Source organism: Maylandia zebra, linkage group LG13 (assembly GCF_041146795.1).
Source record: "Maylandia zebra isolate NMK-2024a linkage group LG13, Mzebra_GT3a, whole genome shotgun sequence".
Lineage (NCBI taxonomy): Eukaryota > Metazoa > Chordata > Actinopteri > Cichliformes > Cichlidae > Maylandia > Maylandia zebra.
In genome coordinates this window covers 11,408,979-11,421,524 of record NC_135179.1, presented here as the reverse complement: position 1 = coordinate 11,421,524, position 12,546 = coordinate 11,408,979, and the positions used below count along the sequence as shown (strand labels likewise).

General features: G+C 40.1%; 2 protein-coding genes and 1 long non-coding RNA gene across 4 annotated transcripts in view; 1 reads left to right on the top strand and 2 right to left on the bottom strand.

Annotated features, from left to right (window-relative positions):
- lrpprc (leucine-rich pentatricopeptide repeat containing) overlaps positions 1-421 on the bottom strand; it is a 58,417-nt gene extending 57,996 nt beyond the window's left edge. The window contains exon 1 of the mRNA XM_004570095.4: positions 187-421. Coding sequence (XP_004570152.3) covers positions 187-392 — 206 coding nt within the window. The 5' untranslated portion in view covers positions 393-421. The remainder of the gene's footprint in view (positions 1-186) is intronic.
- Positions 421-12,043, top strand: LOC105941374 (uncharacterized). 2 transcript variants are annotated; one of them, XR_013101350.1, is made up of 4 exons: positions 421-555; positions 5,058-5,114; positions 6,709-6,931; positions 11,240-12,043. It is a non-coding gene; the product is annotated as an uncharacterized LOC105941374 (long non-coding RNA). The 2 variants fall into 2 exon arrangements; XR_001167974.3 differs by lacking the exon at positions 5,058-5,114 and having other exon boundaries at positions 437-555.
- On the bottom strand, positions 2,010-4,160 carry znhit2 (zinc finger, HIT-type containing 2). The gene is made up of 2 exons (XM_004570094.3): positions 4,084-4,160; positions 2,010-3,901 (listed from the first exon to the last, which is right to left on the bottom strand). Exon 2 carries the CDS (start codon positions 3,832-3,834, stop codon positions 2,122-2,124), a length of 1,713 nt encoding a protein of 570 aa, XP_004570151.2. The 5' UTR covers positions 3,835-3,901; positions 4,084-4,160; the 3' UTR covers positions 2,010-2,121.
- Positions 12,044-12,546: the final 503 nt, after the last annotated feature.

The following is a 12,546-nucleotide window of genomic DNA, read 5'->3' as shown; positions in this document are numbered from 1 at the left end:
CTGGTAGCCATGTTTAACCAACGAGAACTGAGCTGTTACCTACGTGATCTATAACGTATCCTAACAAACCACATTTAATGCAGCAGGTCATATCTGTCAACACTTGCGTGTGCCTTTGGGTGTCATTGAGCCTCAATGACATCTCTGCTGCTGCATGCTCACGCGTGAATCACAGATGCCTGGTACCTGGACGCGTTTTCAGTAACAGGTCCGATCTGTCGGGCACAAACTCCGGTCCTTCTGCCGCTGAGAGCCCCGCTGTACAGCCGACCAAGCGTCGGTCCGTTTCTTTTAGTGCATGTGATCTGAAGCAAACCCGAAGGCGAAAACTTGAGTAACCGGGATGATCTCAAGAGCGCAGCCATGTTTTCTGTCGCAGCGTGGAAGAACATCCGCACCACGTGACTTGCCAAAAGTCCTCGCGAGAGTGGCGCTAGGCGCACGGTGAAAAGAAACGTTCTTTGGGACATGGCTAAAGGCTGGAAAATACATGTATAATAGCATCTCTAACCTTTACATATTGTTTATATTCTTTGCCTTGACAGTATGGTTCAGGTCAGTGTTTTATTTTATGGTTTTTATCATACTCGTTTATGGAGAATTTAAAAAATCTATTTTCGCACTGTACGAGGGATGTCAGACTACAAACTACATCTTAAGTGGGTGAAATTTCTCGTAATGTCGGTGTAAAGTTTAACTACACATTTAATACCTGAGCTTTCTTAATATTAAAAAAAATTAAAATGTATGTCTCAGACATTAAGTGTGATTAAGAAAATGCAGCTGTTGTAGATTAAATGGCTTAAGCTTTAGGAAATTAAAATTAAGAGAAAAATGTCTGGTTGGTCATTGCCCTGACTATCCTGTAATTATACAACAGAAAATTTCTGTTAGTTTGAAGAAAGTTTCCGATTTTTCTTCACTTTGGATGCACTTTATAGAACTAAAATAACGGGACGTTCTCTGTCATTTAACTATTACTTAATTACTTTGTTATAGTATGAATGGCCCGGGGGGGGGGGGGGGGGGGGAGCTTTATCAGTAGAAAAAGCTGATAAAGGAAAGATGTCGAAAATTTATGCCCTCTAACATTTTCCAAAGCTCTTTTGGGCCGGATTGGAGTCTTAGCCCGGCCAATTCTGCCCCCGTGGCCTTATGTTTGAGACTCCTGCACTATTTAATTTCCTATTTGACGTAAGGTATGAAAACATAACAGCCATAATGAAAACTCTAGAACTGTTTGGATTCATTTATAACCATGAAAACCTAAATAATAAATTAACACTTAGATAACAAAACGTATTGCGAACTAATCTGTGCATTCAGAACAATACTAAGAAAACTTGTATGTGTGGGATTTGGATGTGTTTCCCACACTCACTGCATAACAGCTCAAGCTCCCTTGCAGTCTTATGTCAGTTCTTTTGAACTCTATCACCACTGTCCTTTGGGAAAACAAATACACACATGTACAGTTTCACCTCATCACTTATTAATTCAATAGTAAGGTTTTCAAGTACTATAACAGTTCTCCCAAAGCTACTATGAAATTGTCTGTAATTCTATCCATCTATTCTCTTTCGCTTCTAAAAGTGTATCCCAGCTGCCATAGGGCGAGAGGTATGATCTATAATTAACTGACAAAAAATCATTCTAAATGTATTAAATGACCTGTGTCTCCAAAGGTCCTTTTAAAGTAATTTTTTCAGAAATTGTAGTTTCAAATTTAAGGTGGAAACTTGATCCTTTTGTTACATATCAAATTATATCTTATTTGTATATCACCTAATAACTGTTACAAAATAGTAACACTTAATGTGTTACTGCTGGAATTTCTGACTTTGCCCCTGGAGATGAATAAAGTATCCATCTACGTATGTATTGAAAACTCTTCTATTTCCAATTTGACTAATATAAATTCTTATGGCTTATACAGGAAATTTAAACAGATTTTAAATTACTTTTCTCCTCATTAAAATAAATTAATACAAGAAAGATAACCAAAGAAATTAGTGGAAAATATCAGCTTTTATTGCCAGTAGGAATTTGACTATATGAGAGAATATGATGCATTTTATTACAACATGAACTTTTGCATCAACACGTTAAACCAAATCTTCTTTAACTTAGTTCTTCAATCAGCTTACCGCTATCTTTTCTCTTCCCTTTCTGTAAATTCTCAACTTCAGTCTTGGCTTTCTGCATGCTGTTCCTTGCACTCTCTCTTTTTCTGTGTTCGCTCCACAGCTTAACTGCCAGTCTATGAATCTGATGTACATTGTCCAGCACCCAGGCTTGAAAGAATTCACACTTCTTGCTTGCCAGGAAGTACTTCCGTCTCTTTTCCACTTCCTCTCCATCTTTAGACAGGGCCATTTTGGCCCGGGAGAACACAGAACGAAGTTGACTCAAGGCTGCCAGGGAGTATCCAGCAGCATCCTTTCCGTCTCTGCCAGTCATGATGTGAGCCACGGCCTCCACGGCCCTGGCAGGGGCAAGAAGGTCCTCCTTGTCAAGGTAGCCTCCATCTAAAATGAGAGCTTCTCCACAGCCTAAGGCCTCTTGGAGAGAGGTGAACACCTTGCTTGAGTTCAGTGCCTCAGACAGAGCAAGAATCATGTCACAGAACTCAAACATCAGTGAATCGGTGTCACCGTTAAACAGGCACAGGGTAAAAGCATAGCCAAAAAGTGCATTCACTAAACCATAGCAAACCAGAGGAGAAGGATTTGGACATAAGGAACTCAGCTTTGGAATTTTTGAAGAAATTGGGGGTACTGCTGAACTTCCTTTACTCGTTTCCTTCCCTGTTCCTCCTTTCAAGCTTTTTGGCTTTGATTTGATTCGTTTCTGAACACCTTGTGAGGTTTTCACTCCATTATCAATGTCCTGCTTTTCCATAGTTGTCACAGTTTCTCTTTCCTGTCTGCTTACTTCTTCCTCAAGCACTTCCACCAGTGCTCTGCCTCCCTCCTCATGTTCCTCCCACCATGGCTTCCAAAGGGGAACCAGGCCACCAAGAGCTCCATCCTTCATGAGACTCACAAAACTCTCTTTCTCTTTGTTGTTGAGAAGTTCCCACAGCTCCTCTTCTGAAAGTTTGTCAATCTCCAGCCCTGAGAGCTGATCAGCCAAGTCCAGCTCTCCTTGTGCACTTTCAGCATCCTCATCAGTGTCTCCAGGAATCAGCGCACCTCCTCCAATCTCTTCAAGTTTTCCCAAAATATCCTCAATCTCTGTTGCATTCTCTTCTCCAGACTGCTGAAGCTCTGCTAACCTGGCCAGGAGCTCCACAGCCTGCACTTTCTCAGCTGCCTCTCCTTCCCTATCATCTGTGTCATCTGACACAACACCCGCCTCTTTTAACAAACTCTCCATCCCCCCTTGTGTCATTTCTGCCTTTTGTTTGAGTCCCACAAGAATCTCCTGCATTTTCTTTCTCCCTTCAGTCTCAGTTGTCCCCATTTCCTTCAGCTCCTGTAGAACAGACTCCTTGTAAAACTCTTCAGAGCATGCAGAGTGATCAGGGCTCTTGTAGCACTCCAAGCCACAGTACTGCAGGTTACACCTGGGACAGGTGTAGCAAGGAGGTTTACTTTTACACAACATGCAAAGTCCACTTCTTCCAGAGACACCACCATCCTCTGGAGCATTATCATGGCTCCTGGCAGGTGTGAGAAGCTCATTTCCAGACGTAGCTCCTCTGTGCGGAAGCAGAATGCCATCTCTGGTCACCGTTTCAGACTCCTCATCCGTCCACTCCTCCTTTGGACCGATGTCTGTGAGAAGACTCCTCACGGACGGAGGCAGTCCCCGTCTAATTACTGGATTCATTAGAACTGAACCGACACGCGGTTTTGGAACAAATCAGGAGAGAGCGTTATGGTGCAGGAGCAGTAACCTACAGATATGGAAAAGGCACGTTAGTTTCGATTAACGACACTTGTAAAAGTGCTACGAACGGAAAGTGCATATTTTGCGCAGCGTCCATCATTTATCAGCTTTAAAAATACTTTAAGCATCGCCAGAATGCTTTCATAACCTTATAGCCGTTTCTTTTTTAATGATAAATGCTCTACTTACTTCACAGCAATTCGCACTGGCATTTGTTTTCCCTCTCACGCTGCCACGACGCCTTTTGATGACGTAGAGCTACGCAGTGTTCAGCGCTGCGCTGACGTAAGACTGCAGTTTTTGTGATATTGCATAATAATAATTTGCATAATTACTGGATTGTTTTTATCAGTAAATCTACATTAATAGGATTACAGGGAGGAAAAACTGGGTAATCAATCCAGTTTTAGAAGAAAATCATGTATTAAAGTAATTTGCATTAAGAAATTTTTTAAAAAGCAAAAATGTTCACATTTACTGAAACAAAAGATGTAGTGATGCAAATTAATTCAAAAATTCTTATCCATACAACATCTTGAAAAAATAGTATTCATCATACTTTAAAGACATCATAGTATCATATAATCCTACTACAACATTTTGCTCTGGGGCTGATGGCTTCCGGTTCCTAGAGCTTCTGAACGCAGAATGGGAGGCAGAGTCTTATTTTCCCATGGAACCAGCTCTGATTTTGGATTCTGGTGACAGACACCCACTCTGCCTATAAGATTAGGCTTAACACTTTACTTTTTGAAAATGCTTATAGTTAGGGCTCGGTCAGGTGACCCTGAACCATCTCTTACTTATGCTGGAATAGGTTTTCCTGCAATGGGACTTTGTGTGATGCAATGAGAATTTCTTCTCGACTCTGATCTTCCTGCTCCACATGTGTTCATACACCACCATGTATCATTAGATTTTATCTTCTCTTTCCACCACGCCAATACGCTCCTGGCACATGGCTACCTGAGCCTGGACTGTGCAAGGTTTCCTTCTGTTTCTTCTTGTTAAAAGTATGTTTGTCCGTCCCACTGTTGCCATGTGCTGGCTCACAGCAAGTCTGATTGTTGGGGTTTTACTCTTATAGTGTCTTTACTTTACAATTTAAACCGACTTAAGGAGACTGATGTCATATCTGAGACTAACTGAATTTTCCTAACTAGGTGCAGGACACCCTGGGTAGCTTCAGGGGCATTTCCAGTCAGTCAGAGAGGCTAAAGGTGAATCAAAAGATTTTATCCCAAAATAAAAACCAAGCAAAAGCACTTGAAAATTGGTTGTAAATTCAGTGATATCAATTTTCACAGACTTCCATAAAAGAAGACAGCAAATAAACGAAATGCTTGATGAGCGCCAGCATAACCCTATAGGGCCTTCTTTTAGCGCTTCGCTTGGACAGGTTTCCAGTCTATCTAGGGCTAATGCAGAGAGAACCACATACATTCATATACAGCCAATTTAGAATCACCAGTTAACCTAACATGCATGTCTTTGGACTGTGGATGCATTCACATAGAAACCCCCATCTGACCAAATTATAGTAGGATATGGTTCCTGCTCCTGCTATTAACAACACATTACTTATTTGGTTTACTTATATGGTTTAAAAATGTGATGACAAAATTAGAGTAAGATTTGATTTCTCTAAAAACAATATACTTTTATAACCAAAATGTATTTTTATGTAATGAAGGTAGGCTAACAGGTTTTAATATCATATATCATTTAGCAAATATGCCGTTTATAGTGAAAACATAATGAGAATATTTACCGTATTTAACATTAATGCTGTAAATAATTACTTTGGTCTACACTATGATTTTTCAGTTAATCTTCATATTTTTAATCTCAGATTAAGCAGATAAAGCATGATTATTTTAAACTATGCCTTCTATCAGCTCCTCATTTGATCCACTTTGATCCACTGCATCATTATTACATCCATACAATATTGATTGTAAATAAGGTTAGCACGTTGTTAAAGCAGGCCATACAAAAGGCGTCATACGTTTTGTAAGTTGTTTTAGACGTTTAGATGTTCTTACTGGCTGCCTGTCCAAAACAGAAGTTTTAAACAGCGGGTGGGCGGAGCTTCAGCCATAAAGCTAGAGATGTGCGATTGAGATTACCATCATTTGCCACTCTTACTGACATCACAACGAGCCAAGTCAGTAAAAACTGATGAAAACATACTGTTGAAAATATCTGAAGCCTGAGCCTGCTTGTACATATGGACTACTTAGCTATTAGAACATTTTCCCAAAAACTCTTGTAGAAAATGGATTTATGGAAAATAGAAAAAATAGAGAAAAGCATACAGGTACTCTGGCATCTTTCCAATACATGCTGGTTAACTGGTGATTCTAAATTGTCCACAGGTTGTCTGGGGCCCTATTTGTAAGCACTGGGTGGCTTTTTCAGAGCCCCATTTCAAAAAAGGCTATTTTTTTGTGTAATCATGATTGTAAATGGCCTGTATTTGTATAACGCTTTACTAGTCCCTAAGGACCCCAAAGCGCTTTACACAACCAGTCATCCACCCATTCACACACACATTCACATTCACTGCATTTTAAATGATTTGTAAATTGATTTGCATAGATGCGGATGTGAGCTAATGAATGAGTCAGTTAAAAATGACAAGTGAATTAAAAATGTAAATAATTGCCTCCCATTAAACATTGGAAATTAAATGTCCTAATATTTTAATAGGATGTCTCCTTTTTAAGCCTGACTTTTTGTGTGTGTGGCATGCATGTCTGAGTTTGTTGTGTGTGTCTTCCTGACTGCACTGTGTGTCTACATCTCCCGTAGGGCTGTTTGCTATGAGGTGATTGTCTCCTGTAGGGGGGTCAAGCATGGTAAAGGTCATGCAGGTGGGGAGTTGTCAGATGGCTGTCCACCCCTCACTGGGCCAAGGGGCTCTCGTGCCGCCTGTCAAAGCCTCTGGCGAAGCAGGGAGAAGAAAGGGTGTCTGGAGACGACGTGTGCCATGCTGTCTTGGCCCCGCCCCTGGCTGCCGTGCCAGCAGTTCTAGGTAGGCAGCTGCCTCCTCTTATCTCGCTTTTGCTTCTGTCTTATTCCCTGTGACATGTGTAGTACCCCAACACAAAAGCTCCATGACTTACTCACTGACTACTACACTGATGACAAGAAGTAATGCAGATTCTTATCCATGTTAGGGAGGCTTTCAGACCAGGCCCATTTTCTTTCTGAGACTCCTTTAAAAAAAACAACAACTTTATTTTCCATTTATTAGCACAGATATAGAAAAGACATAAATAGTGTTTATGATGGTTCTATGGTTAGGGTCATAACCACAGGACTTCCCAGCGAAATGTTGTGTATTGCCTAGACTAATGGCTCCTGGCATAGATACAATCTTATAATTCTCAAATGATAATAATACTACCTAAAATACCCCCATTATTCATTACACATGTGCCATCTATGTGCCAACAAGGTGGAAGATTTTCTATACCGATTTAAATTGAACGCAGGAGAAAGTATATTATAACAGAAGCATTATAAGAGGAGAAAGGACTTTGAATTAAGTAGATCAGCATCCCATGGCACTAGCTAATATTATGTGGGTCAAATATGGACTAAATACCACAACATGCCTGACATTGGGGCAATATAATGTTAACTTATTGCTGAAATGAGGTGGCCAGAGTCATCTTGAGTCAAAGACAACTGTAAATACAGTCCATGGTATCTATCTGTACTCTTATACCATGGACTACAGACTGCAGGAAACTCTGAATTGTCCTCATAAAGATAGATGTACACACACACACACACACACACACACACACACACACACACACACACACACACACACCCTGCTGCTGTACAGTAGACAGCTTCAGACATTCCAGGGCTGGACATGCCCAAAAGGCAGAGCCTGCTCCCTGTCACCTATCAGCTGGTGGCAGACAACAGGATTTGTGTGTGTGTGTGTGTGTGTGTGTGTGTGTGTGTGTGTGTGTGTGTGTGTGTGTGTGTGTGTGTGTGGAGCAAAAGAGAGTAGACGTATGTTGATGTGGACTGTTCTGTCACCTGTCAGCTCAACAGGATCTGGTGTTATAGAACACCCAAAAGCAAGGCTGTGTAATGGTGAGTGTATTAAGGGTGGAGGGTCCTGCCTCTGTTAAATATCCGGCTTCCATTTGAGGAGCCAGAAGCCAGTGTTTCATTCTGACTGACAAAGATTCTCACACTTTTACTTCCTCTTTAAATCCCATTAAGTGTAATGCGTGGAACAATATTCTCAGGAACATGATGAAATTATTTTTGACCTAATATAAAATAGCAAAAATATCACTGGGGGTATTAAATAGTAAGAGAGAAGAATGAGAATGACTCCTTGTAAAACATTAAATAATATAAAAAATATCTTTTGCAGAAGTGTCTAAACTGGGATTACAGCAGCACATTAAGTTTTTGGAGAACACAATGAAACAAAATTAATAAAGAGAATCAACATAGATACAATAACAGTATATCAGTCAATACCCAGTTACAAAGATATTAAAAACATGCTGAACCGATATAAATTTTATGGATCGTTTAAGAAATGCTAACATGTTTTTAAAGTTGTATGTTGGACTGTAATAACAATGGGCACCATTCCTTCTGTTTTTGAGTTGTTCCCATCGTCATTGAGAAACTTGTACAACTATGATTGTATGAATGTGGTTTGAAAGTCTGTGTGTGTGTGTGTGTGTGTGTGTGTATGTGCGTGTGTGTGTGTGTGTGTGTGTGTGTGTGTGTGTGTGTGCGTGCGTGCGTGCATCAGTGTATGTCGCTGTGTTGGAACGGAAAGCTGACATAGCAACACCCTGTTTCCCCCCTCACCCTTTCATCTTTCCTCCACAAACCTTTTTTCATGAATGAGCTCCTGCTTCCACACCATGAGAGCATCAATGTACTCCTTCAATAATTCATCTCTGGGATCTATTATTTACATATCACTTTTACTTCATCACAAAAAGGCATCAATGTTCACCCACACACCTTTCCTCTCCCTTTCTCCCTTCCTTTGCCACTCAATCCACATAAACAAATCCCTGTTTCCTGGGCAGCTCCTCAGTCTGCCTCAGCTAGTGGACTCTACCTATGAGCATGTGCTTGTCTCTGTGTGTGTGTGTGTTTGTGCAGTGCAGCGTGTGATGTGCTAAAACACAGGTAGATGGGGTGGTAGCTTCTCAGTGACCTAAAGCGGCTGCTGACAGCAGTGACAGCAGAAACAAGCATGGAGAAGCAAAAAGAAACCTCACACCACTCTAGAAGTCAACTTTCCGTGTGTCGCTGCACCTCTCAAAGCACACAGGAAATAAAGGGTACAGTGTATCACGGTAGCCTACACCAGTAATTTCATGTACTATCCCCTTTGTTTACACCAGCGATTTTATGTACTGTAATTTTGCAGGCTTCAGAGTTTATACTTTTTCTGGTGGTTACTCAGTCAGTCATTCACTGGTTGTCTCTCTTTTTTCAGCATCATTTTTTTACAATCTTCCACTCTAGATCTGTTTCTGTGTGTTTAAAAATGTATTTTTGTTACTGTCTAAAAGGTATAGATCTGAAATTGCTGAAATTTCTATGAATTCATTTCATTGCTGCAGAAACAGCAACACCCCTCAACCCACTATTGATGTTTGTAAGTTTTAAAAGTTTTCATTTTGTTTGTCCTGTTAAGCTACAGGGCAGCATGCTGGTGTAGCAATTAGTATTGAGCCCTCATAGCAAGGTTCTGGCTTTGAATCCAGTTTGTGGCCTTTCTGTACCCCTCTGTGGGTTCTCTGTCTGAGTGGCTCCAGCAATACAAAGATATGCACATGAGGTTAATTGGTGATTCTAAAATGGCCAAAGGTGTCTGTCCATCTGTGGAAAGACAACAGGTCCAAGGTGTCCCTCTCATTCAATGTCAGCTGGCATAAGCTCCATCCCCCTGTGTGATCCTGAACTGGATAAGTAGAACAAAATTGAGGGCTAGCTGAATGGATGGATGATGAGCTAGAAGCTCTTCAATAATCCAAACTCTGTCCTTCACATTATTATGCTGTTTGCCTTTATATGCATTTATAGATGTTTCTGGAAGCCTTTATCATCACAACAAGGTTTAAAGGCAAAAATCAAAATGCATTTAATTAATTTCATTTCAAAGTTTTTAAGGTAACAAAATAAATAGAAGATAATAGAAATGCGAGAAATACATTTAATGTTTATTTATTTTCTTTAAGCATATCCTTATTTTGCACACAAACAGATGTATACAAAACACACCCAAACCATGTGAAGGCAGAAAGCTACATTTATCAAAATGCACCCCAGTCAAACCGACACTCAAATCTTTATTTGTGGTTTATTGTATCATGAATGGCTACGTCTCAGTCTCCAATCCCTCCAGTCCACTGCCAATGTGCCTCTGGGCAAGATATTGAACCCCAGATTGCTCCTGATGCATACATCGGTGTGTGTTAGTTAAAAAGAGTGCTATTAGGATAGCCACTGTATTTTTAGTTGACAGACCAACAAGATAACAGATTTGATTTATTGGTAAGAATCTGATACAAAAGCTGAAAGAAAAACTTATAATTATTATAATTAAATAACGTATGGTAGTATTGCATGTGGGGAATGTCATGAAAAAAATTCCAAACTTGAACTGAGGAAACATTTTTTATCTTCAAAATCACAGTAAATAAAAAAGGAAAGAAAAAAATGCAATATAACGTACTGTATTTACTCATCTCTACACTGCACTTTACTCTGGGTTAAATTTGAGGGATGTTTTTATAGATATGGCACACAAGAAAGAAGAAGTGCTGGGAGGGTTTTCAGACTTGCCTGTAGATTTTTCACAACAGCAGGTTGTGTAACAAGTAAAAAGCCTTAGGGAAAAGCGCTTGAGACATGCCTGTCCTCTTTAGAGGAGAGATAGACATGACAAAAACAAGTGGACATTCAAAGCCCTTAACAAGCAGTGGTTAGTCATTACAAGCTCAAGTTGCACAGGGACAGAACTTTATTTCAGATGTTAAAGGAGATCCCAGAATTTTAAAAAAGTCTGAATTACTGGGAATATTTTCCTTTTAATGGGTTAGTACAGATCATAGTAACTCATCCAGTTTAAGCAGTATATCTGTATCTGTATATATATTTAATATATATCTGGAACACAGTACAAATAACACATGAAACTAAAACAAGATATCACTTTCCTGTGTTTCTGTTTCCTCTCTGTCTTCTTAAGCCATGAGAAATAAGCTTCCTACTTTTTTTCCCCTCTACTTGCCCTTGTCCCTCTCTCTTCTTCTCTATCACACCATTCCCGCAGGAGACTGACTGTGTATCGGTGTATCACCCACATCCATCTCTCTAACCTCCAGCCCTGCCTTCCCTCATCCCCACGAGAGGGAGCAGCAGATCAAGAAAAGGGGAAAGATTCGTGGAAGGAGGGAGGGAGCGAAAGAGAAGTGTTTCTGTGTCCCAAAGGATTGGTCTCTGTCTGTCTAAATCAGGAAGTGAGAATGTGACGGCAGGAGAGACAGAGCAGAGACATCCTTTCAGTGTGTGTGTGTGTGTGTGCACCTTGTTGAGCTGAGGTGTCATATATGTGAAGATCACAGCTTCACGCTGGTGGCAACCAGGGATGATGCTCTAAATCACTGAAATGCCAGAGACAACTGTTGTGATATGGGCCGTGTCTGTGTGTGTTTGTGCACGTGAATGTCTTTTGGGACGTTTGATGGAGATTAATACTACTTTTAGAGTCCAAAAGTGAAAATGTTATCTAGTATGTCACCTTGGGGAAAAAAAGTGTGTGACATTGTCTGATATAGACACACACACTCACTTGCACAAGTGGTCTAGATCACCAGTTCTCAGCCTTTTGTGTCTAGTGTATTTGAAAAGCCTGAAAAGTGAACTGAAGCACCCCTTCACTGACCATCCATGAAACTCTCATGTTGAAAATGTGATCATTTTAATTGATTTTTTTGTTATTTAACAACAATAATAATTTAAAGCACAAATAGTAGCCTCGATTTTTCAAGCATGCATCTATTCATTTTAATTCCCATGATATTTATTTTCATTACAACCATTTGTCCATGCTTTTTTATGTAAATGTAAACAAATAAACAAAACACTACTATGTTTTGTTTTTGTTTTATTTTGGTTATCTATAAATATTCTCCCCATCTTACTAAGTTTGGTTGGGAATCACATTATTCATAATACTCACTGTCCCCAGCATATGCACCCACACACAAACACACCTAGCAACATAACATCCGCTGCCTTCCTTGGATGAATAATTAGATGGACACGGAGCTGTCTCTCTGTTTTCCCCTCACACATTAAGCCACATGAATGTAGGCCAACTCACTGTCTTCTTCACTTGCCTCTCATCACAATCAAAACAACACATAGATGTTGTCTTCTCTTGTTCATCAACCTCTGTCTATCCCTTGTTACCTCTATCTATCTTTAACTTTCTTTTTCATGTGGTGTGAGTCACAAAGAATTGTCTTGCAGATCAGCAGCACAACTGTCCCCGAGAAGAGGCAACATACACAGACTCTCACACGCTGACGTTGATATAGTCATAGTCACATCATTATATCTGCATTAGCAGGGAAA

Excerpts from the sequence above, each read along its gene's own strand:
- znhit2 (XM_004570094.3), bottom strand. The coding sequence starts at position 3,834 with ATGAATCCAGTAATTAGACGGGGACTGCCTCCGTCCGTGAGGAGTCTT.